The sequence below is a fragment of the Mycteria americana genome, chromosome 3 (genome assembly GCF_035582795.1).
Source record: "Mycteria americana isolate JAX WOST 10 ecotype Jacksonville Zoo and Gardens chromosome 3, USCA_MyAme_1.0, whole genome shotgun sequence".
In the NCBI taxonomy this organism is placed as follows: Eukaryota; Metazoa; Chordata; class Aves; order Ciconiiformes; family Ciconiidae; genus Mycteria; species Mycteria americana.
In genome coordinates, this window is record NC_134367.1 from 69,522,610 (window position 1) to 69,546,119 (window position 23,510).

At 43.2% G+C, this 23,510-nt stretch overlaps 1 protein-coding gene across 4 annotated transcripts in view; it reads right to left on the reverse strand.

The window, feature by feature from the left end:
* ZDHHC14 (zDHHC palmitoyltransferase 14) overlaps positions 1-6,608 on the reverse strand; it is a 114,200-nt gene extending 107,592 nt beyond the window's left edge. For 2 of the 4 annotated variants that reach the window (XM_075498931.1, XM_075498930.1), the window contains exon 1: positions 4,376-6,608. In XM_075498931.1, the coding sequence (XP_075355046.1) occupies positions 4,376-4,626 (251 nt within the window). In that variant the 5' untranslated portion in view covers positions 4,627-6,608. The remainder of the gene's footprint in view (positions 1-4,375) is intronic. The other 2 variants (XM_075498933.1, XM_075498932.1) reach the window with 1 other exon arrangement.
* Between the last annotated feature and the right edge of the window lie 16,902 nt (positions 6,609-23,510).

A 23,510-nucleotide genomic window follows, 5' to 3' on the forward strand; every position in this document is an offset into this window, starting at 1 on the left:
CACAAAAATCAAGTTTTAACTGGCTCAAAAAAAAAATCTCCAGTTTGTTGAATCAGTGCAAGTGTCAAATTGTATCAGAAGCGATAGGGCTCTGACTCACGTTTACAGAGAAAAGAGCTGCACTGGTTCAGCCCTTCCGGCATCCTACCATCTGCTCCAACCTTCTTCCAGAGCTACTCACCCTGCAACTGAGTTGACAGAAGAAAACATGACTGTGCCTGAGTCAATTCAGTTCAGTCAGCATCTTCACATAAACCCACCTTTTACGGGAATTTGCCTGCCTGAACTGAAGAAGCTCAGGTGCAGACATGTTCCCTCCTGCTACCTGCACGGTGAGGTCCAAGAAGGAAGGGAGCTGGCAGACAGGGGCAGTGTTAAACTCACAGTAGCAAAGAAGCCAAGCTCGTCTACTGCCACTCTGGAACTCGTGAAGCTTGTGCATCCATACAAGACTTGCCATTTAACAACAAGATGTCTGTTTTACGCATCCTACTGTGTTAAATATGTTGTTCAGCCTCCATTTTTCTTTCCTGTAACCTACAAAAACAGTACCCCCAAATGACCATAGGCATAAAGGGTTCTTTCCTCTTTTGAGTATGTATAAAAGCAGAAAGTATGAAGTGCCTTAGTTTTGCCTCTCTTTATTGCACCAATAAAGCACTTTACAGATATGTAAATACAGTGGTTGAACTGACTAGGTACAGCAGTGAGATCTGCCCTTCAGTTATGGATGCTATCTTTCCCCTGGGGAAAAGAATTTGTTTTCCAAGCTTTTCATGCATCTACTTTTACATGAGCACTGAATAGTTTAAAAAAAAATATGTATGTCTGTGTAATGGGGCAAGGCAAAGGAAAAAAAAGGAAGTTCAACACAAAGCCAAATTTGCAAGAAAAAAACCCCAGCTAAATGTCACAAGGTTAGAGTTAGGAAATATATTTCCAAGATAAAATAACATACCCAAATTTTAAAGACAAATTAAGTAATTTGTGGTGCCTCATCTTGAGCATTTTAAAATAGGCATCATTTTTAAGAATACCTCAAGCACAGCATCCCTCTTGGGACCCAAAAGTGCTTGCAGTAATTCATGTTACATTTAATAGACAAGTTACAGAAATAAAACCGCTTGTTATTTGTATTCTCTTCCTTCGGAAGGGGAGGGAGGCAGGAATTATAAATACTTCACCTGCTTGAAAGCTTATGGTTTGTTGTTTTTCTTTTAAGCAAATTCTGGCTTACCTCTTTGAAAATTAAAAAGAACAGTGAAATGATAAAAGGAAGAAGTGCTGATGTACTTGGAGTATATGAGAGATAACAGTCAACAGAGAGAAAGGAATAAAACCAGCCAAAAGTAGGAGCTGAAAAAAGTACACAGAAAAAAGCACAGAAGCATAAATATGAAGAAACAAAGCTTACAAAGGCATGGTTCAATGTCAAAAGCTATACAGGTCAAGAAGTGTGACATCTGTTTGCTTTTGGAGAGCTAGGATTTGTTGATTCACAGAAATGTATTTCTCCCCTGGAGAGGATTCCACAGCACGTGAGATAACAGCTCTGGATGAATGGGTGTCAAGAGTAAAATAAAAGGAAGGGGGGAAAAAATCATGTTAGAGGAAAAAACAAAGCCAAAAGGATAAAGGACAAGTGTTTATGTCAGCACAGTGCTTTCCCAGGAATTAGCTGTCAAAGTAATCTCTTTCTTACTCCCCCTCTTCACTGCCTTTAACCGGGGAATGACTTGGAACATGAGTACCTATTTTCTAGTTTCCAAAACCAAAGAGAACGAAATCATTTATTTCAATTGTAGCAAAAAGACCAAACAATTCCAAGAACATACAGGGTACCTTCCTCTTCAATGACAGTTTGACCTTACAGTTCAGACATACAAGGCACATGCCCATTTAAAAATCACTTCGCCCCATATGTACACAAAGAACTGAAACACATTTCTGTCATATTCTGTAAATAGCTGGTTAATGAGGAGCATCATAACCAAATCAGCCAAATAATGGAAGTGACAATCTAACAACTCAAGATGTTATCAACTGATCAATAAATAGTATCTTCAGACTACTACCAAAGATGCAATTAGAAACTGCTTCAAAGTAACACCATTTAATCAAAGAGACTCCCCTCTTTGTAACATAACAATCTTCTGCAGTTCAAACATCACAAACACACTGAACACCATTCTCATAGTCTTAAGGTTTGTTTTTTAATTAGCCTTCAGAGGATGAGTAATAATTTTCCAGTGCAAGTGCTTTTTAAAGACCAAAATCTACCTTATTATTATAAAAATGAAATATCATTGCCAATCTCTACTTTGATTTTCCTTAAAAGGCGAGTGCAAGTGCTACAAGAATGACTGAAGACCAGTACACACACGTAGAATTTATATAGTTATATAAAGCCAAAGGTTTTCACTGCTTCAAGACCTCCGGTTAAAATAAGCACCAATTATATATCAAAATGCTGTAGCTTGACTAAAAATGTTGTCCATCACATACAGTTACACTGCAAATAAGCTCAAAGACACGATAGAAGTTGTAGTGTTCAACTCTGGTAGAGCACATAACTCACGGTAGTAATGAAATCAGAAGGTGATGAACAGCTAGCAGCTCACCCCGCTTTAGCAGTTCTGAATCATGCAGCTGCATAGAACACTTATCTCTGAAGGATCAAAGTGTTAAAACGTATAAATAAACTGTAAATGGTGGCTTAATAAGTAAGTTTTACAATCATGATTATAAAACATTACGGGTTTGATCCTACATTTACATTCTGGTATTTGCGGGAAGCCCAGTGCTTGCCTTCAGAGGCTCTGCTGAAGGTGATGAGACCGCACACAGATGCAAGTGTCAGCCCACACAGAAAAGGTTTCCAAAACTAGGCCTAATCATGGCAAACAGAATAGAGTAGCACCCAGTCCTGATGCAATACTATCAGGTTACACCTTTAATACCTCGTTAAAACCGGGAAAGTAAACACACTTGCAGTACATGGATACCATCGACTGTGTTATTTCAACTACTCAAAGGATATTCAAGCAGCTTCACAATGTCTGCAGAAGATTTACAATTATTAAATCCCTCTGAAGTAATCTGGAGCCCACTAAAGACAATTCATCTGCTGAGCTCACATATCTATTTAGCCACTGGTTACCTGCTGAGCATTTTTACCTTCTTTACTGGTACCACTATGTTAAGATGGTCTACATTTAACTGGTACAATTTAGCGTTTGCTAATGTCACTATCTTCTTCCTTGAAGACTCCAAGTAATAAAAGTAACAACCTTTGTTGTTCAACTGTGTCACTTAGCAAAGAAAACAGAATTTCTGAAGGCAGTGCTGAAGCTTACTTATAAATAATAGTTCCTATTCAAGAAAATAGTAAGAGCCGTATATGTATTTTGAAGAATTTTTTCCTGCCACAAACCACAAATCAAGCTACAATAGTTTAAAACAGGTAAAGTAGCATTAACTCTTTAAAAAGAATTACTACTATAGCAAGTGTTTTGGCAGCGTGAGCATGTTTGTACTCAGTGCTTTAATAAAAATAAGTAAATAACAGTTGAACTTTATTGTTCATATCAAGTGCCTAATTCTTTATTGTCATGAATAGTTCATTTAATCACTCCAACATAAGTGCAAAAATCAGTATAGTTGATTTGCTGTCACTGGGTGTTCACTTTATATAGATGAAAAGGACTCCTGAAGATTCAGAGCAACACAGAAAAAAGCCCTAGGAGGACACCAGAAGCCTGCTTAAAAAAAATCCAAAACTCCAGAACAAACAAATCTTAAACTAAGACCAAACTCACATACAAGTTATCATCACAAATAGAAAGTAATGCTGTTACCTAGTGGTGGAAAGCTAGGTACATGCAAAATTGTACAGCTCTTTTTTTTCCTAACTTGGAATTCTCATCTACAAGCTACTAAACGACTTCAAGAGGGGGAAAAAAAAAGGCCTAATTCATAAACTAATGAAAGATACTGCTTTTCTTGCATTCAGTTCTGCGACAAAGGGTCAGTATTTTTGCACTTGCTAGTTTTGATTCTCAGCAGAGTAACTGACAGAAAAGCTACATCATTTCCTGACCATCCCAACATCACCAAGAGCTGGAAACCTGTGGTATAAAAGCACTACAACCTTAACCCTCAAACATCAGTTTTCCACAGAGCACAATGACCAAAACAGGATCATGCGTCCCCCTGCATCTTATCAGATCATATTTTCAATTATATAAACCAACATTAGCTGAATTCAGTCAGCATTCTCTATGACATCTGGATAAACATGTTTACTTTGCTTTCAGCCAGAAAATAAATAACTAGAGGAAGAGAAGGAAGATATGAAGACTTTAATGTCACTTACTCAAATGCAAAGAAGAGTCCACTGGTGACCAAGATGAGAACAAGAGTCAAGTAGAAGACTCCAGTCTGTCGAGCCATCATGATCCTCCCATTGCAGAAGAATTTGTTTCTTCCAGGAAAAACCTCCCATTTTCTCTTGGGAGCTGATTTCTTTTTCTTATGGGGAGACTCCATGGGAGACGAAGAGCTGTGTGTGCTGATCTGACTGTATTCACAGTCTTTCATGGGCCCACTACCACCTCCAGGAGTCATCAAGAGACAGTAAAATGTGGGGAGAACCCCACCAAAAATATATACAATATATATTATGTGCAAATATTCTTCTGACCAAGATAACCCTCTCCACCAGCCCCAGTTAATAAAAAAAGCAAATAAAAAGACGGAAAGTCTGCTACCAGACTAGCAATAGGTGTATCATGCAAACACCAGTTAACTCTTCAGAAACCAAAGCTGTCATATCAGAAACACTTGAGAGAGATCCTTCCTTCCTTCCTTCCTCCACCAGTTACAAAACAACCATGCAGAACAATCCTTTTTAAAACAACTTATGACAAAACAAGACCAAAAAAAAAGTAATTATAAAGCAGTTAGGCTGTCCAAAAAAATTTAGTCTTTTTTTTCAAGTTTATTTTCAAATGGGAGGGGGTTTTTTTCCTTCCCACGCGCACCCTGAGAGATCTCTCCGAGGGTCAGAAGGCTGGTCAAGACAAGGTTTAGCAATCGAGTCTATCATTCATGGAGATTTGTTATAATCCTCCTTTGCGCAGCAGATTTCACTGCTAAAAATGACCATTCCTAAAACGTTCCCTCAAGAGACAGGCGTAACAAATCATTCACAGGAGGGGGAAAAAAAAAAAAAAAAAGGCAAGAAAGAAACCAGGCTGCAACTCCAGCTTCCGAGAAACACTTCAAGCGCTCTTCTTCCTGAAGCCGCAATTCAGCGGGAAGCGGCCGCCGCTCCGCGCAGAGCTGGGGGCGCAGGGCTCCCCGCGGGCCCTTCTCCCCTGTCACGACTCCACCGAAGGGGACTCTCCCGAGGCAGCCCGGGGCACGGCCGGTCCCCGACAGACACCAGCGCCTCGGGAGCAGGTCCTCATCCTCCCTCCCCGCCGAACCGCTTCCCCGCCGAACCGCTCCCCCGCCTCACGCCCCGCGCGGCGCCGCCGCCGCGCTTAACCCCCGCCTCCCCCTACACAACAGGTCCCCGCCACCGCCTCATGCTCCCCAGCGCCTCAGCCCCACGGGGCGGGCGGCCGTGCGGAAGGGGCGTTGGGGAGGGAGACGAGAGGGAGGCTTCGCCGCCGATGGGAGATCTCTGCCGGGACTTCTCCCTCCTTTCACCATCCTCGCCCTCCGCCTCAGCGCCGCCGCGGGCGGTCGCACGCCGCCGCGCCGCAGGCTCTCGCCCACGGCCCGCGGCAGTGCCGGGCCCCCCCCCGCATCCTGCCCCCTTCCCTCGGCGCAGAGGAGCGGCTTCCCGGCGGCGTCCCTAGTTTCGCTGGGCTTTTGCCCGGAGCAAGGTGAGAAAAACGCCCCGCTCCCCCGCCCCGCGAGCCGGAGAGCGGCGACTTTCTCTCCCCCCTTTTTTTGGAGCCTCTATCCCGGTTTCTCCCCAGCAGCCAGACCCAGAAGCAGCAGCTGCCACCTCTTCATCTTCAGGGGGAGGCGGTAACCACCGCAGCGGCGGCCGCCCGCGGGAGGAGCGGGGGGAGGCGGTGAGGGACGGGACCACACAGACGCGCACCCCCCGCCGCGGCCAGTCAGTCGGCTCCCGGCGAGAGGGCAGGCAGGTCCCCCGCACCACCCCCGGCGGGGACGCCGCGCCGCCGGCCCGGCCCGGCCCGGCCCGGCCCGGCCCAGCCCTCTCTCCGGCCGCTGGAGCGCGGCGACAGCGCTAACTCTTCCCCATCGCCGCCTCCGCAGGTAGCCGCCCGCCGGGCGGGCTGGAGGCGCAGGGGAGCGAGCCGGGCGGCGGGTATCTGCGCTGGAGCCCTGCTCCCGCCGCCTCCCCGCCCGCGCGGGGCGCCCGCTCAGCCCTCGCGTCCCCCGGCCCACGCAACCAACCACGCGCCGCCCCCGGCACGCGCGCACACAGGCACGCGCCGCCGAGCCGCGAGCGATGTCTGCCGTCAGCCCCGGGCGGCGGCGGCGGCGGCCCCGTCCTCCCCTGCTGCAGCTGCCGGGCCCGAGGCGAACGAGTTGTGCGGGTGAGCGACAGGGAAAGAGAAGCCCCGCCCACGCGGCCAAACCTAGCGGGACCAGCCTCCCTCCCCTTGCAGGCTCAGACACGGACGCCCAGGGGCACGCCCCTCCTCCCGCTGGGAGTTGTAGTTTCGCTGCCCCGCTTCCGCGAAGCGGTCCCGGAGGCGGGAGGGCGGCGAGAAGGACTACGAGCCCCAGTATGCCTTGCGAACCGTCCCGGCGGGAGGGGGCGGAGCGGGCCCGCCGGGCAGCGCGGGAGTGCTGACAGGGCCCGGCGCGAGGCGAGGGCAGAGCGCGGGGGGGCGGGGCTGCCCCGACGGCTGGGGGAGGGGGGGGTTGCCGCGCCATGCGGGGCTTGAGGTGTTTGGGGGCTTGAGGCCCGGCCTGGCCGTGCCCTGCGCCTCTCGCTCCCCGCAGGGCCCCGCTCCCCCGAGGCAGCCCTGCCTCCCCTTCCTGCCCTCCCCCGTGCGCTGGGCACAGCCGCGGCTGGCGATTATGTCCGGTCTTGTATTTCAGTCAGGCCTGAGGGCCGGGGCTGCAACCCCTGATCCATCCAGCTGCGCGCTGCGCTGACCCTCCGCGGCTCCCTGGTCACCCAGCATAACCAGAGGTTGCTCCTGTCCCGCCTGCCCAAAGTCCTCCGCTGCACCGGTGAGATGGGCCAACAGGCGGCTGTCCCTACTTTTGCTCATAGAGGCAAACGTTTCACTGCTTTAGCGGTGGTGCTCGCACGCTCCACGACGTTGCTGGAAGAAACGGGCTTGTCCATCAACGCTAAGGTGTTCGTACAGACCCTTATTCTGTCCTGGCTTCATGAGGCTGATCCCAGAAAGGTACCACGAGCCACGAAGGAAAAGCTTTTCCAGAAACAGTCCTGCAGCGAGCCCTTCTCGTGCAGTGCTGCCCTGGTGCGAAATGGCACCCGTGGCAGGGTCCCCTGCAGAGAACCCAGGGAGGGGGGCTACCCACAGCTAAGACAGAACCACTCTCAAAGTTGCTTGCTGTTGTTTCTGCCTAGTATGTTCTCCAAGAACCGCTAGAGATAAGCGGGTGCGCGCAGTGCTACCAAGAGTTTCACTTCTACGCATCTTTTACAAAGGTTTGCAACTTGCTAGCGGAGCTGTGTAACCTACAGAGGGTGGACTAGTTTGGGACTCGCGGTAGGAATCAACCCTCAGTTCAAAAAATCCAAAAGCATACTGAAAAAATTCTGGAAAAAGTTAAGATATATTGCAATCAGCCTGCATCTCTCTTCGATGTTGTCCTAGGAGAGACACCAAAAAACCAGCATGAGGATGCAGCTGAGTTCTCATACATAGGCAGTGTTTTCATAATTCCATTTCTAATTTTGGAATGGAATATTTATCCCTTTAATTTAATACGATAAGCTAATTCTTTATCCATAAACAGTGCCTGATAACAAAGGAACCATGGAACAGATTTACCAGCACTGCATACTCCCCCTTCCTTGGAGGAAATTAATTACTTTGGTAACCAAATTATACAGAGTAGCCTGGTAGACACTCTTCTGGTGAGTCTACAATCCATTTTATTGATACACAAGAATCATTTTGGAAATGTTAATGCCATGTGGGAAAAATATGGAGGGGTGTCTCCCCCTGCAAGGTGTAAAGGAGTAGTCCTTTGGCAAGTGGGCAGCAGGATGTAAAACCAGTTTCTAATATAATCTCTCGTGCAAATGCATTGGCAACCTTTTTCCCACATGTAATAGATGCTGCTGCATTATTCCTTCCCATCTCCTCCTCCTCCTCTTGTAGTGCCTGTTGTCAACAGTTTGCCTGTTATCTCATAACTTAGATATCACAGCATTTTTTATTCTTTGAAATGTTCTTTATAAACAGTTAATAACTTCTCTATCTATCTTCATGAATACAGCATCAATATATGCCAGCAGAAGGCTGCTGACAGAAATTCTGTGGTTCACTGACAAGTATTTTTAGTCTTCATCAGGTTTTTATTAGCATATTGCTTCACTGCTTTGACAATATTAATGACTGTATGATGTCAAATGGCACTATTCTCTCCTGAGATTATGAAATATTTTAGACATTCGCAAATAGAGCAAACAGTTTATGTAAAAATGTCATTGTTGGCTTATCTTCATGGGTAGCACTCAGGCTAATTTCAGAAACACTCTTCAGAAGCAAAACATTTGTAAACAATACCAGCACCTCGTTTAAGCTGCTGTTTCACTCCAGTCTTTCCCTTGGGTTTTAAGGCGTTATGGTTGGGAAGTGAACTTCAGCCATATTAACTGAGAGAAACACATAAAGGAATTTGAGGAGTACCTGGAAAAATAATTCTAAAAGTCAAACTCGGAGAACAAACACACTTTTACTTTCAATGAATCTACTTTGATTCTAACAGGATCATCCAGTGCCACACATGGTACTTTTCACATGATAGCCCGTTCTAGTCCCTAATCAGTACCAGTATTGCATTGCAATTTGGAGTATTATTGATGTCCTATTGCAAACATTATGAACACACTGTCAACACCTCTTTGAAGTTGCTTTTAAAACCATTTGAAAACTCCCCTACAAAAAAGACTTTATACAGCTAATATTTCACATAATTCAACATTATTCTTAAAAGCATTTGTTATTGTTTATTCACAACATTAATGCAAATTGGTTTGAGGCACTGAATAGATTAAATTTTAAACACAGTAGGTAGGACAAATATTCTCTGTTCATGAAACTTTGTAGGATCATGTGTTACAGTATGTACTCTTCTGATTTCTTATTTGTGACTCAGGTTGACCTTGTGCAATAGATGAATATGTTGCAGCAACATTACTTAGTTTAAAAAAAAAGACAGGCTATCTTTTTGTTAGGAAAATGCTAATGAAAGAGCTGTTGCCACTGGAAGTTGCTATCTCTTACGCTGTCTGCAGTGTGGAGGTGTCATAAGGGCAAGTCTTAAAACAACGGGGAAGCTAATTTGCTGAGATGACATGTCACCTTACATATATAGAACATCTGTTACTGTGCTTCATGGCAGAATCTGCTTGACTATGCTGGAAGCATTATCAGACAAAGTATTTAAGTAATTAAATAAACACAAACTAGCAAGCTGTAGCATTTTGGATATAAGATATCTGTACTCCACACATCCTACGCTGCCAAACCAATTGCTTCTTACTTCCAACCAAAAAAGGGGGACGAAGTGACAGGTATTGAACTGAAAGATCTTCTGATATTCTTACAGGTGGAAAGAAAGCTAGGCACTGCTGTGGACACATTTTCTAGGCGCATTTTCCAGGCACATTTTCCACATCTTTCACAATGAATTTTGGAAAAAAAAAAAAAAAATTCAAACAAAGTAGTGATAATACCATTGTCATGCAAGACACTGAAAGTAGCCTTTCAGGTCCAGACTTGCTGAATACTACAGTACATCATACATGCCAGTTTACAACGTCAAGAGCACATAATGCTAAGAGTTTTCTACAATATGCCTGGTTTCCTGACCAAGTATTTTTCTCCTTTTTTTTCTGCTGTTTTTCAGAAGTAACCTCTCCCTGTACCACTGCTTGGACAGTGAGCCATCATTTTAGAGTCTTACCAATACTAACTATTCATTTTGTGAAGGTACTTGAAAAAGGTTTTGGGTAAACTAGAAATACTACATTTCATAAAAATTGGCAGGAAGAGAGACCGAGAATGCACATCAGAATCACTCTCTGAGGAATCAAAAAAATAAAGAGAGGTTTTCATTACAACATGATCAACTTAAGCAGCTCCAAAAGCTTTTAAGTGTCTCTTAAGTCTTGCTTTTGAAAGACCACGATGACGAGTCATTTATTGTACAGCCTTCCAACAAAGTGTAACATACACTACTTCTCTGCAGTAGGTGAGTTAAGCAGGCAAGAGGAGGTAAGAAAGCTTTTTCATGGCAAGCTCTGGAAATCAGAATCAATTTTGTATTTACATTTATCCACTGCATGTTAAAACCATGCCTCTTGATCGAGGTGGCTTTTTATCTGTTTTGAAGCATTAGAAACACAGTTGTTTATAATTTAGAAGTCTGAAGTGGCTTAATCATATAGAGTCTGGAATATTTTTATAGTTTTTCAACTTCTAACTTTGGCTTCTTACCATATAGCTTCATTGCTTTGGATAGAAATCAGAATCTATGACTATTTTAATTTATTCCAGCAGAATAAAACAATAATACTCCTTAAAAACACAATCAAAATCCAGAAGTTTTCAGAATTGGCCATGCTTCCCTGATCAATGACTGCTTCCAAAGCTGAAGGGAGACTGCTTCAAAATCTTACAATTTAAACTGAAAAAATGAACACGAGCATTGTGCAAGGTCATCAGTGTGGTATTTTAACTGTATTTAGTATTTATTCTTGCTCTAATTTGAGTGAAGGAAAGAAAAAAGTCTTTCATTCTGGGAAGCTGACACAAAACACAAGCCAACCAAAAGAAAGGGCCAGGGAAGTACAGTTACGTGAGGAAAAAGCCCCAAATTTTCCAGTGTTATCAGTCTTGGAGCACACCAAACATTCCCTCACTGAAGCCAGGAAATAATTTTCCTCAGTCTTACATCATGTATTAGTAGATTACGCTGCTCAAACAGCAGAGTGAATTAGTTTGTTTGATGTTTCGCTTCCCTGAGAAGAACCTTGTATTCATCATTGCTTGATGCAGAACAGCATCATTTAATCGGTCAGTACTACACAGAAATTTCTGTATACTTCAGTGAAGGTCAGGCATCCACATTACTGATTAACAGGGTTCATACAGCTTTATCCTAATCCCAGTTCACCAAACCAGTACTTTTTCTTCAGTAAACTTCCTCTTTAAAACAGCTTTTTTTTTTTTCATAATACGTACAGGAAATGAACTTGGCACTTCAGAGAAATAAACATATGATCATGGGTCATACCCATCTGTACTCTTTGCAGCACATTTGCTTTCTGATTTCTCGGTTGCTAAACTCCTTACCATTGAGCCAGGCCTCATTTTTAGTGTTCAGCACAACTGATACTAAAACAAATGTCTGTGTGAGCAGTGGATGAAATGGAGCTGGACTTCCTTTCCCCATCACAACAACCTCGCTTTCCCCCACGGTCCGCATGACACTCCCTATGTGACAAGAGAATCACGTACTGTGGCTAACTGGGAGCTGCACACATGCTGACCGGGGGCCAGCTGGCTGCCACCAAATGACCAAAAGTGAAGTCACATAAGATGGGTGAGTGGCTGAGCAGAGCTAGCAGCTCACTAGCACCAAGGGAGGAAGGCCACCCTCTCTCCCCCTTTCCCTGCTCCTAAACTAGCAGTGAAGGGTGGCTGTTGTCCTGTCCTCTCCTCTACGCAGGCCCTTCTACCCTGTCCCTTGCAGTCTCTCCACTGCTCATCAGCTGTTTTGCTGAGCTGTCTAGGTACAAAAGTATCAGCAGAAATAGAAAACTATTCACTTTTTTTTTCACCGAGTTAATTTTCTGCCACTTTCTCATGCTGAAATGATTCGACAAAGGACATGACAAGGCATCCAGGACTGGTAGAAGGGAGGGGCAGGAACACATTGCCCAGGAAAAGGGAAGTGAAAGAGGAGAGAGTTTTCATCTTTATAAATATATATTATGTAAATTTAAATATATATAAAATAAAGGGGCAGAGAGTAGGACTGTAGGCAGCAGTTGGATTGGTCTAGGCTGCCACAGAACTTCAGGCTCAACCAGATGTGCTCATGGAGGCATCCCATAGGTGCAAGAGCTGGCAAAAAGAGAGGAGACAACACACAGCTTAAAGACAGAAAAGGAAGGGAGAGCAGGACCTTTGCCTGTGGCAGTGGCGGACTGTTAGATGAGGTCAAGCCATCTCATTATGACTTGCTCAGGATGGTAATACATAATGACCAAGTCCTTTCCACAGCGTTGGCATTAATTTGTCTTCCTTCCATTGATTTTCAGGAAACTTTTAAGAATTTAATTATACTTGAAACTGCTGCTGTCTTTCCTGTTCAGCCGAGCAAGTTCCAAAGTCTTCCTTTGGGGAGAGAAGGAAAGTCTGACTGACACTTTAAACAATTGCGTAAGTCTGTTCCCATAGGAAACAAAACAAAAAATAATAAAATACACACCTACAAATGATCATGTAGTTAAAGGGATGCTGTCAACTACAATTATTTTAATTAACCAATTAAAATAGTAAAAATGTTTTGAGATAGAGTTCTTTAACTAATATCTCCTGTGTAAAAGAATATCCCTTTTACAGGTGTTTCTGTTTTTCCTCCTGTTTCCTATTTTGGGCTTAGAAGAGACTGGACTCCTGGGTGACAAAAGAATAACCGCAAATATGCTCCAGTTTATCTCATATACAGCCTTTTGTGCCCCCTCTCTGTGTATGTTTCCTGGCTGCCTCTTCCTTTCTCTTCTCCGCTGCCTCAGCAAACAGCCGCTTACAATACTGTGGGAAAGTAGAAACTTGTGCTCTGCAGTGGAGTGCAAGAAAGTGATTCCATCCAGCTCATGCAGGAGCGTGACGCTCATTTTGAGAAAAGCCTTCTTTATAATTATAGTCGTGGGCTGTTTCACTGTTTTGGACTACACACTTTGAGCATTACAGCAGAACCATCCAGTCAGTGGAAGACATCCATGATGTGTGTTTATATGGATTAACACAAAACACATAATAGTACTCCTGGAGGAATTAGGCAATTAGAGACTTCTGTAAGTCCCAGAGGGGGGCTATCTGCATCATTAAACACTTAACTAGGCCATCTCAAAATGGAGCTAACTGCTTTTGAAAATCTCTTTAATGCTTCATTGTCACAATTCAGCATCATTAACAGGGAAGATTTAGTATTATATCATTGCTTTGCTCTTGTTCCTTTTCTTTCCCATACTCCTTTCCCTGCCTTCAACTTGTTTTTGTGTCTCTTCTAGACCTGCCCTCCCCCACTGCATATACTTTCTTTCAGCAAACAGCAATGTTGGTCTTGGGTTTCATACCCACCCCTCTTCCCCACCTTCCTACCATAAAACAATGAGCAAAAAGAATAAAGGAGAACAGGTCATTTTACAGCTCTCAGAGCTATTGTTTTCAGGACAATAAGCCATGACAGACTCAGGGGTGCAGCACTGCAAGGACTGAATTAATTTCAAATTTGGGAAGCCTGGGTTCCTTCCCTTCCCCCGAGCAAACAGGATAAAAATTTATTTCATTTACTTGATAATTTATACTCTAGAATCTGAATATTCAATGAGCTCTGTATACAAAGGACTAGGTATGACTCATGAATCATATGGCTGACAACACTGCTGTAGAGAAAGGAAGTCTGACAATCAAGAGAAATGTGATACTGATCATACACAAGTGTGGTCAGAGGCATAAACCAAAAATATTTTTCTGCTATTTTTGTTCATTTATTTACTATAGTTATCATTCCCATGTTTCTGTGAACACTTAAATGGATGGGCTTTGCTCTGCTCAGAAGCTTGTCCCAACTAGGTATATGTTTACGGCACCAGAGTTTTAGCAATTACCTCTACTACTAGTTGATGCAACATCTTCTGATGGAAATGGGATTTTTCACTTAATAAATGCGTATTTCATATTGCAATCAATACAATGGCTCACTTTTAAGGGTTGTCAGAAGTTTGTCTTCTTCAAATATGCCCAACTGGGCCTCATAAGACATATTTCTATTTTTTCCTGTAAGATTATTAGCCATTAATTATTTTAACCAATAATTATACTTCAAAAAAATTAAGAACTTCTTATAAGAAAAGGTACGGGATTATTTGTATGGTTAAGAGAAGGTTTTGGCCAAGATTCCAAGAGTGACTTGTAAAGGCTTTAGAACATATGCTTTTTACACCACAATAGGAGAATGAGTTTATAAATCTGAAATTTTGTAGAATTATACTAATCTACTAGCATTCATATAAATGAATTCAGATGAGCAAATGGCAGCCTGCAGTATAATCACATCTTAAACCAATAAAACTGTAACCAGCAAATCCAGGAAAACCATTCAGAATTCTAAAGAAAATTATTCATGCAATAAATAATATGCAAAGATTAGTCTTGGAGGCATTATGAATTGGTATGTTTTATTTGATTAAAAGGAGTATAGGTACAGAATACTAGCAGGAATATAACAGAAAAAAATCTTAACTTCAGAAAGAAATGAGGTTGGGAGAACAATTGAAACTCAGACTTGATGTAAAGATAATGAAACTGTTTACCAGTAACCGGAGTTCCTCCCAGTGTGAAATCCACATATTCATTTGTACCACAGGTGTATGTAAGCAGACATCGGAGAAATCTTTCCCCTTTGACTATAGTGGGGCACACTCAGCCTGCCTTCCCTCCAGCTCAGAGTGCATGAAATGGACCACCCTAATTCAGTTGCCTCTCAGCCACAGCACCCAAAGGGACCCGTAACATCAGAAGGAAAGAGGGCAGGAGGGGAAGGCTTGTGTGAGTATCTGAGCTTGAAGAGCTTCAGTTACTAGTAAGTAGGCTCCCCTTTAAGCTTTGAGATACAAACATAAATATTTCCGTGTGGAAATTTACAAAGCGGGATTACATGTAGAAGATCAAAGTCTCCAAATACCCATAGTGAGGAGTGTGAGTCCTTCATGCAAACAGCATCAGCCCTGGATGCCTCAGAGATGGTGAATACTTGGTAAAGTTGATGGCTGAAGCTTCAGGTGGCTGCTCAGAGCTGAGGAGTAGGGGCAGAGGACGTCAAGAGGGAAAACGTCTGGCACTCACTGCCCGTGGGAGAAACTACAGGTAGATTTTTAGGGACCCCTTACTCAGAAGGAACATCTTGTAAGGGGAAATCATCTGTAAAAACTTGCATTTTTCTGCTTCTGAAGATAACTGCAACTAGGAAGGATTCCTCCACAGAGAAATGCTAACAAAAAGTTACTGGTGGCATGAAGGGGCAGCTCATGGGGATTTATGAGAACCAAATTTAACTTCCATTTTTTGTGATTCTCATCCAGGCCAGCTGGTCTACACTAGCTTTTGGCATGCAGGTCAAAGCTAGGACTTTCCTAGCGGACTAGCTTCATCCTTTCTTCACACTCAGAGAAGCATATTTTAGTGCAAAATCCATCCCACGCTTTTTTTTATCTGCATACCACAGCCCTGTCTATTCTGCATTATGCACAACACTCAGTAATTGTCTGCTCTAACCACAATACCTAACCACAACATGTTGTTCAGAATAAGCCTAGCACGCATGGGTAACCGTTGCATAGCCTACACTGCAAACACATCCCACCTGCCGTTATTTTGCTTGCTGCAGCTGCCACTGTACCTGCTCCTTGTGCAACAGCTCGAGAAATCATGACAGCATCTCCGGCCTCTCCTGAGCCTGCCTGGGCCAGGTAAGCCATCTCTAGACGTCACATCTCAACACTTTGCAGAAACTTCTAGACTTACATGAAATAGATTTTTTTCTTTTTTTCCAAGGACCATTTTTTTTGCAATAACCAATACTTTTTAACTTAGGAGGTTTTGCATCTTGGAGACTAACATTCCCTGTGGCACCATGTTATGGTCTGTATTTGGGAGACAAGCAGGAGATAATCAAGAATTCTTGGCCACAGGAAGCCACGTGCGAGATGCCTGCCTCAGAGTCAGCACCTGCCGTTCAGCACTAACTAGCATTCTGGGCACCCGTGTATATTCAGGAGGCATCTGGTACAGATTAGCTTCAGCAAATCCAAGGTGGGTCTGTGTATAGTCAAGATCTTCAAAGCCATTCTCCACAGCCTGTATCCCCATACAATCTTCTTCAGCAACACTGAAAATATTGTCAGCTTTTTTCCCAGTATGGACTCCCCCATTACAGGGAACAAAAGACAGGATTTGCATTCGCATAGGCTGTGTCTACGCATTTCTTACAACTCCACTAAGAGAAAAATATCAGTCATTGTCAACTCTCCACTCTTCCAGAGTGGGTAGCTGGCACTCCCTCCCCCTCTGCAGAACCTTGGCTTCTGCAAAGCTGAAGAACCTGTGTTTATTTCAGGCATTGCAGCTTTTTAATCTTGGATGAAGTGCCCCTACTCAGCCAAGCTGCACACATGCAGTGTTGGGAGGGACTGTGCACTCAGCTTGATGACCACATGGACTGCCAGGATACGGGAGATGCCAATTTCCCATGTTCTGTGAGAATCCCTATGACAGGATGCATCTCACACCATCTCTGTATGAGGGGTTTGGCGAACCCTTCAATGTGGATTAGCCCTGTAAGATTATGCCTTGCAGTCTATATCCATCTCAGCACTGCTGCTGCCTCTAAGCAATCCTGAGCGCTGGGATGGTGGGCAAATGCGTATTAACAACAGCACAACCTCACAAGCACCACCTGGGTCTGTAGGGCGAGAAAGGCACTACTTTAATGAATGTTCATTCCAACCAGTGCTCACAGGGCAGAATTTTTGTCTCCATATATGACCAAAAAAAAGCACTGATTTCCTTCCTTCCTCTGCACCTCCTCAAGAAGACAAAAGCAAGAGTTTCCTCTTTATACAAAAAGACCAAAAAAACCCAATCCTTCCTTTTCCCACCTCCTTCCAAAGTAATGAAAAGCACCAGTTCATCTCTCCTCTCCACCAACTTACCTAAAGTATACAACTCTCCATCTTCTTAACACCTCATAAGCTTAACTCCTCTCCTGCCCCTGAGAAGTTGGCAGGCTGAGGAATGCTCTTTGCAAAGGTCAGTGGACAGGCCTATGCCATGAAAGGCTCACACAAGAACAAAACCCAAGCTCTCTCAGGCAGATTGACAGTATCTCACTGCTTTGCTGCCTGCCCCATATCCCCTCCAGACAGAGGCAGGCCACATTCCCTACCATCCCTGTCTAGGAGGCCAGCTGTGGAGCTGAGATGAGGGAAGGAAATACTTGCCTTCCGAGCCCATACTCAAAATAGACGGCAAGCAGAAAACTTTAAATAAAAACCTGTTGTAAAATACATGTAGATCTATATGTAAAAATATTTCTCATAAGTAGAAAAGTTTGCCATAATTAACCCCTCAAATTAAATAAAACCAAATGCTTACAAGTTAAGGCTTCATCTAGTGTTGCTATGCAGACCACTTCAGTGGAGAAGCACTGGATTCGGCCACCATGAATAAGGGATGCTCAGGCTGGAAGTTGCTTGGGCTGGTTCTGGTGCTTGATGGGCCAGCAGGGTATGTGGCTCCTCCTTGGTTTTTACAGGGGTAAAACTCAGAAGGTGCTAGAACAGCTTTTGAAGAACCTGTCATTCCAGTAATAAAGCACTCTGACCCTGCTAGTGGGTGACATGCTGGTTCATCTCCCATCTCTATCAAGACCCACCACCTCCTTAATAGCACTTGTCTGTCACAGCTTGGCAGCCTGCTCTGGGCAGCAAGCAGATCAAGAACTTTGTACTGCTCCATGCAGGCATCTTGCCCGCATCTTCCTCAGTTTCAGTAGAGAAAGTGAAAGAGAACAGGGTGATTCAGGGATTTTCCATGGCTTTATCACCAAGCACAGGAAACAGGTTTTTGCAGCAATGCAAGGGTGCAATAACCAATGGTCACTTGAATCCCCAGTGTGGCTCAGAGCTTTTCATGTCACGGCATGGTCAGGGAGGAGAGAAGAAGGGAGATCTTCAGTTCTATATTTCTTTGAAAAATGGCACCTGCTTGGAACATGCTGTTTCCAGTACTGGGAGATACTGTGAAAGCAGAGGCTTCTCTTCCAGGTGGGAACAGACCACATAGGTCCTGGAGTCCAGCAAGTGCCTGACAGGTATCCTCAGCAGCTATCAGGTTGAACATTTATCTGAAATGCACCTAAGATGCTTCCATGTGCACATGGAGTACAATTCACACAGCACATGGATGACATTAAACTTTGGGAGAGGGTATCAGCATGAGAGAGCTGGAAACATAGCAGTGCTGTAGCAAGAATCCTAGCTGGCCCAAAACTGTGTTGTCTCAATAAAATCTTTCATCATGAAATGCTTTGTCTCTGTTGAGTGGTTGAGAACTGAAACAGAGTTGAACACGCTCCATCTTATATGAATAGCGGCCAAACATACGGGCAGTGCAGAAGCATGCCCTCTATAGATACTCAAATTTCTCCTGTCTGGAGTGAGAGGACATGGGTACTACATAGCTTGAAGACAGAAATACAGCTGGCAAGGAAATAACTTTTATTACAACAGTATGTTTTGAAGAAAAGGAAATTTTCAGAAGGCTGAGTTTTCAAGAGAGAAAGGAATTCACTGGAGTGACAAAGGATGTTGTCCAGATCTTGCAAAATTCAATTTAAAAAAAATCAAAGAGAAATGTGATTTCTAAAAATAATGATAATAAGAATACTTTTTTTTGAAAATACACTCTTTGAAAAGAGAGAATACTCTCTTTTCAATATTGAATTAGAATGGGAATAATAATTTTTAATAGGTAATGCTTTTAAATTTTGAATATTAACACAATCTTTTGCGCTTTAATTAAAAAGTTACTACAATGTATAATTTTGTAAGTAAAAAGCGAAGTTCCTCCCATCCCTAGGAATGCCATTTGATTGCACTGTAGGATTCTTTATATAATAAACTATCTGAAATTCTTTGTATCAGGGGAACATACTACATTGTTGTTTTAACGTTTGGGAAAGCATAATAAATTGTATTGATCACCAAAGATCTCCTTAAAATTTTAGAGATTTGAGAAATCTGAGAAATCTGTGAAATTTGAGAAATCTGAGAAATTGTGCTTCTGGCTGCTGCTGACTTGGAAGGCCTGCTGGATCCAGTGGTGGAGGTGACGTACTGCTTGGAACAAAGACAAATTAGATCACAATGTACATCACAGGTGGCCATCATCTGCATGGGCAAGTGATACTTTTATACCCCCAAAAGCATTTGCGGTCAGATCACGGTCTCCTGTCTCTGTCCACCCAGGGCAATACATGCCACAACCCTGGCATTTATAAAGTTAGAATTAATCTTTTATTTTCTGTCAAAGACAAAACTAGGAAGACTCTCTTCAGTTGTTACTTCTTTCTTGCCTCCCTGCTTCATATCAGACAGGAGTACTCTTTTCTATCAGTTCAAGGGATCACCTTTCTTCACCTGAAGAGGGAGGGAGGGAGGTTGGTTGCTTGCTTGCTTGCTTGCTTTCCTCCACACCTGCAAGTTCCTCTAGCCTCTTGCTGAGCTGAAAGTATTTTAAATATCAGCCATGAATCAGAAACCCTAAGCTGGTTGGTAGCATCTGTGCCTCCTTGTTTTACCAGGTAGGTTCAGCTGTCCTTCCAGGTCCTCCAGGGGTTCATATACCCTGTAACAGGTCAAGCCATCCATGTTTGCCCACTGGGACATCAGATTTAATAAAATCTGCCTGATATACATACATCCAACATATGTGCACATGGACAAACTCCACCCCTCCATGCACAGACAGACAGAGCAATGCCCCCATCTGACCTTCCAACCAGCCAGCCTTCCATGGGGCTGATAAAATGCCCTTGTGGGATATCTCCTGACCCAAGGGCTTATTATAAGATCAGGGCCATAGTTTAAACCAGGTATCAAAGAGTTGTAAATCCTGACATAAAAAAGAATTAATCATACTTTCAGCTCAGTGAATGTGGCAAAGCATTCGGAAACGCAGTATTCCTGTTTCTTTCTCTGGTCCCTCATTTTATCCATTTTGTAGCTGTTACTAGTGTTAACCTTGTGAGCAAAGCAAAGAGGCTTGGAAAAGAAACTCTGCAAAGGGTCAAGAAAATACACAGCATTTTTCTAGAGAACAAAAAGCACCGTCCAATGAACACAGAAGGAGATGAGATGTCAGTAGTTAGTTTTAAGCTTTATTTCTGCTCTAAAACCAAAGACCTCTTTATAGCCTAACAGAATTATAGACTCGTGTCTACCATTAATAGCATGCATGGCGCCAGTGTAATAAAAAATGGAAATTCATTGTCCAAGAATGATTTATGAAGTTCAGTAATTCATGTCAGAGTTTCCACAACCTTGTGCTTCTCAAAAAATCTCAGGTCCAACTAACTAACAGTGCTCAGTTAGACATTGATCCTTTAATGCATGTGTGCACTTTACTGATTTTATTTTGGCAATGTTACAAGCATGGAAGCAAGTGAGAGAGAGAACATGTGCAGTAAAATATTCAGCAACATTTCTAACCTGCTTTGTACTTGGTATCTTTAAGATACTAATTTCATCTTTCCACCCTCCAGGACAAATACATACCATGGAACATGTAAACTTCTGAAAAAATGCACATTTTTAATACTGAGTTCAGCAGAATGTGTAATAAATAGATGAGAAGAAGCAAAAATCAGATTTAAGGATCATTTTAGCAATAGGCTTTATTTCAGATCTATAACCATGACTAAAAAGAATGCATAGAAAATATTAATTAGCCCATTTTCAACCATTTGTGCCTCTGTAGTGCTACACCAAGTGAGCTTACTTTTTTTTTAACCATGTACATTTAGTTTTAATGGTTCAGCTCTTCTTCAGTCATCAATAGGGAGCCTTGTTACCATGGTGACAGACAGATGGATTAATGCAATGTTTAGAGAGATACAGTAGTGCCAAATTTTGATATATACAGTAAGCACTAATGTACTGCATACACAAGAGGGCATGCATGCAGAAAATCTCACAACAGTCTTCCATATGCACAGAGAGTGCCTTGACACAGAATTCCCATTATCTTTGGACAGAAAGTGGCTATCTATCTCCCACTTTATGCCCTTCAAAAATACCCTGTTGGAGTCACGGACGGTTGCTCTAGAAACTTAAAATGAATGTCTAATGAGGCCTGTAGGAAAGGGCTGCTGTCACCACCTAACGTGTCAGCTCCATGTATTAGGCCATGAAGCTACCAGTCATCTTAGAATGATTATCTGTAATCCACTTCTTGAAATGCAGTCTGACACCTTCAGCTGAGACCTTTACGTTTGCCTGTTTACTTTATTCATTGCAGGTCTCACTAATGAAAGAAATCCGAGGTATACAAAAATCATTGGATTTTTACAGAGCATAGACAGATTGCATGTCGAGTAATTCTTAAAACTTTCACACTTCCTTCTCTTTCAAACCTTAATGACCTGCACCTTCCTTGCCCATCTCACTCCCCTCCCTAGAGCTGCTAATGAGCTTTCCTGTTTTCCAAGTATTAGCTTAATGGTTTATGTCTTGCAAAAATCCTCAGATGGAGATGAAGTTAATACAGGAAGGAAATGTGTGACAGGTACGCTATGAATCCCTGTCATTTAGACTGTGAATTCCCCATGCTCATAGAACTAAGAGATTATGCTAGTTGCATAGTTTTATTTTATTTTATTTTACTTTATTCTCCGTGCAACATTTGAATCATTCTATCATTGCCGAACATCTTCACTGCAGAAACCTATAAGCTGCTAAATTGACTGAAAAGTCGGGTATTTTTAAAAGAAAATTTGACCTGCTGACTGAATTCTGGCACAAACTTGGTGCTCTTAGAAATATTCTAGATGTGAAATCAGAAGTACTTTATCCAGATCACACTATTAATTTATGTTACAAGAATAATTTAATTAGAAATGTTTTCTAACCATCTACACAAAGTGATAATTATAATTCATCAGGAGCCTAATATTCAGCTCTCCTTCTGGGCCTTTTTTAATTGTAATATTAAACTATAGCAATTAAGCTCTGTGAATGACCGCGAAAAGGGCCTTTGGATATAATTGCATGGAAGCCTATTAGAAAAAGTATACATCTCATATTCATGCCAATTAATTTTACGGTTGGATTTCTCAGCAGGTGATGTACTACTATACATGAGTCAAGTTTATACTGGCCACCTCCCCACAATAAATGAAATGCTAGTCCAATTTCTTCCCTCTGCCAGGTGCTCTGCAGCACATGCCACCGCTGAGGGCCCCCAAACTGGTGTCATTGGCCACATGAGGACAGACAGTGGCATGGGGCAGGCCCAGCAGCCCTCCCACAGACCCATGCAACACAGCAGCCTCTGAACATGGCATCTGAGGGGCTTATGCTGCCCAGTGGTGACCCACGCCAGCAGCACATCCCTCCCACCCTGCAGCCACTGTGGCGTGGGGTGTTACATCAGAGCCTGGTGCAAGTGAGCCAAGCTTGAAGCTACCCTTGCCCATGAACTAATTTGTGGGGGAGTCTACCCAGACATCCAGGTCCCAGTCCAGTTTCCTCCCCAAAGCAGGCTCAGCTGTGAGCTCAGAGCAGCTCACTCAGGCTTTATCCTCATTAAATCCTCCCTGAAAGGAAACTGCACAACTTCTCCAGGCAGCCTGATCTGAGCCTGACCGTCCTCATAGGGACCCATTTGAGCTACCAACAAAGTCATCTCCTGGAGCCCACAGCAGGAAACACACAGGGTGGACAATTCTATGTATTGGACTGTCACCAAGAGGCCTCCTCTGTCCTGCCAACCATAATTTTGGAAGTTTCCAATTCTGGCCATGTGGGCTAGGAGCAGATTTTCTCTGTAGAAAATCCTGCTTCCAGGCTGTCACCAGGCAGACCTGGTCAGCTGGTCAGTCTAAACGGTGGTGCAGAGTGGCTGAGCTTCAAGTACCGGGCCATGCTCTAATGACACCATAGCAATAATTATTAATTTTTGCTGTTTCTTTTTTTAATTCAGTCAGAATACATTTTTTTCTGGACCATGGTAAAGGTTTTTCTAATATGGTACAGCAAAGTAACTATTAAAAGTTGATAGAGTACTATTCTATAATGAAATACATACTGAGGCCATTAAAGACATGGTACCCAGTAAAATTAAAAAAGAGCTTGTAAACATATTTGCTAGGTCTCTAAAGACAGTGGTAATACCACAGGAATTGGGAAGGAATCTATGATTTGCCTCTCTAGTTAATGTGGGCAGAGCCAAAGAGATATG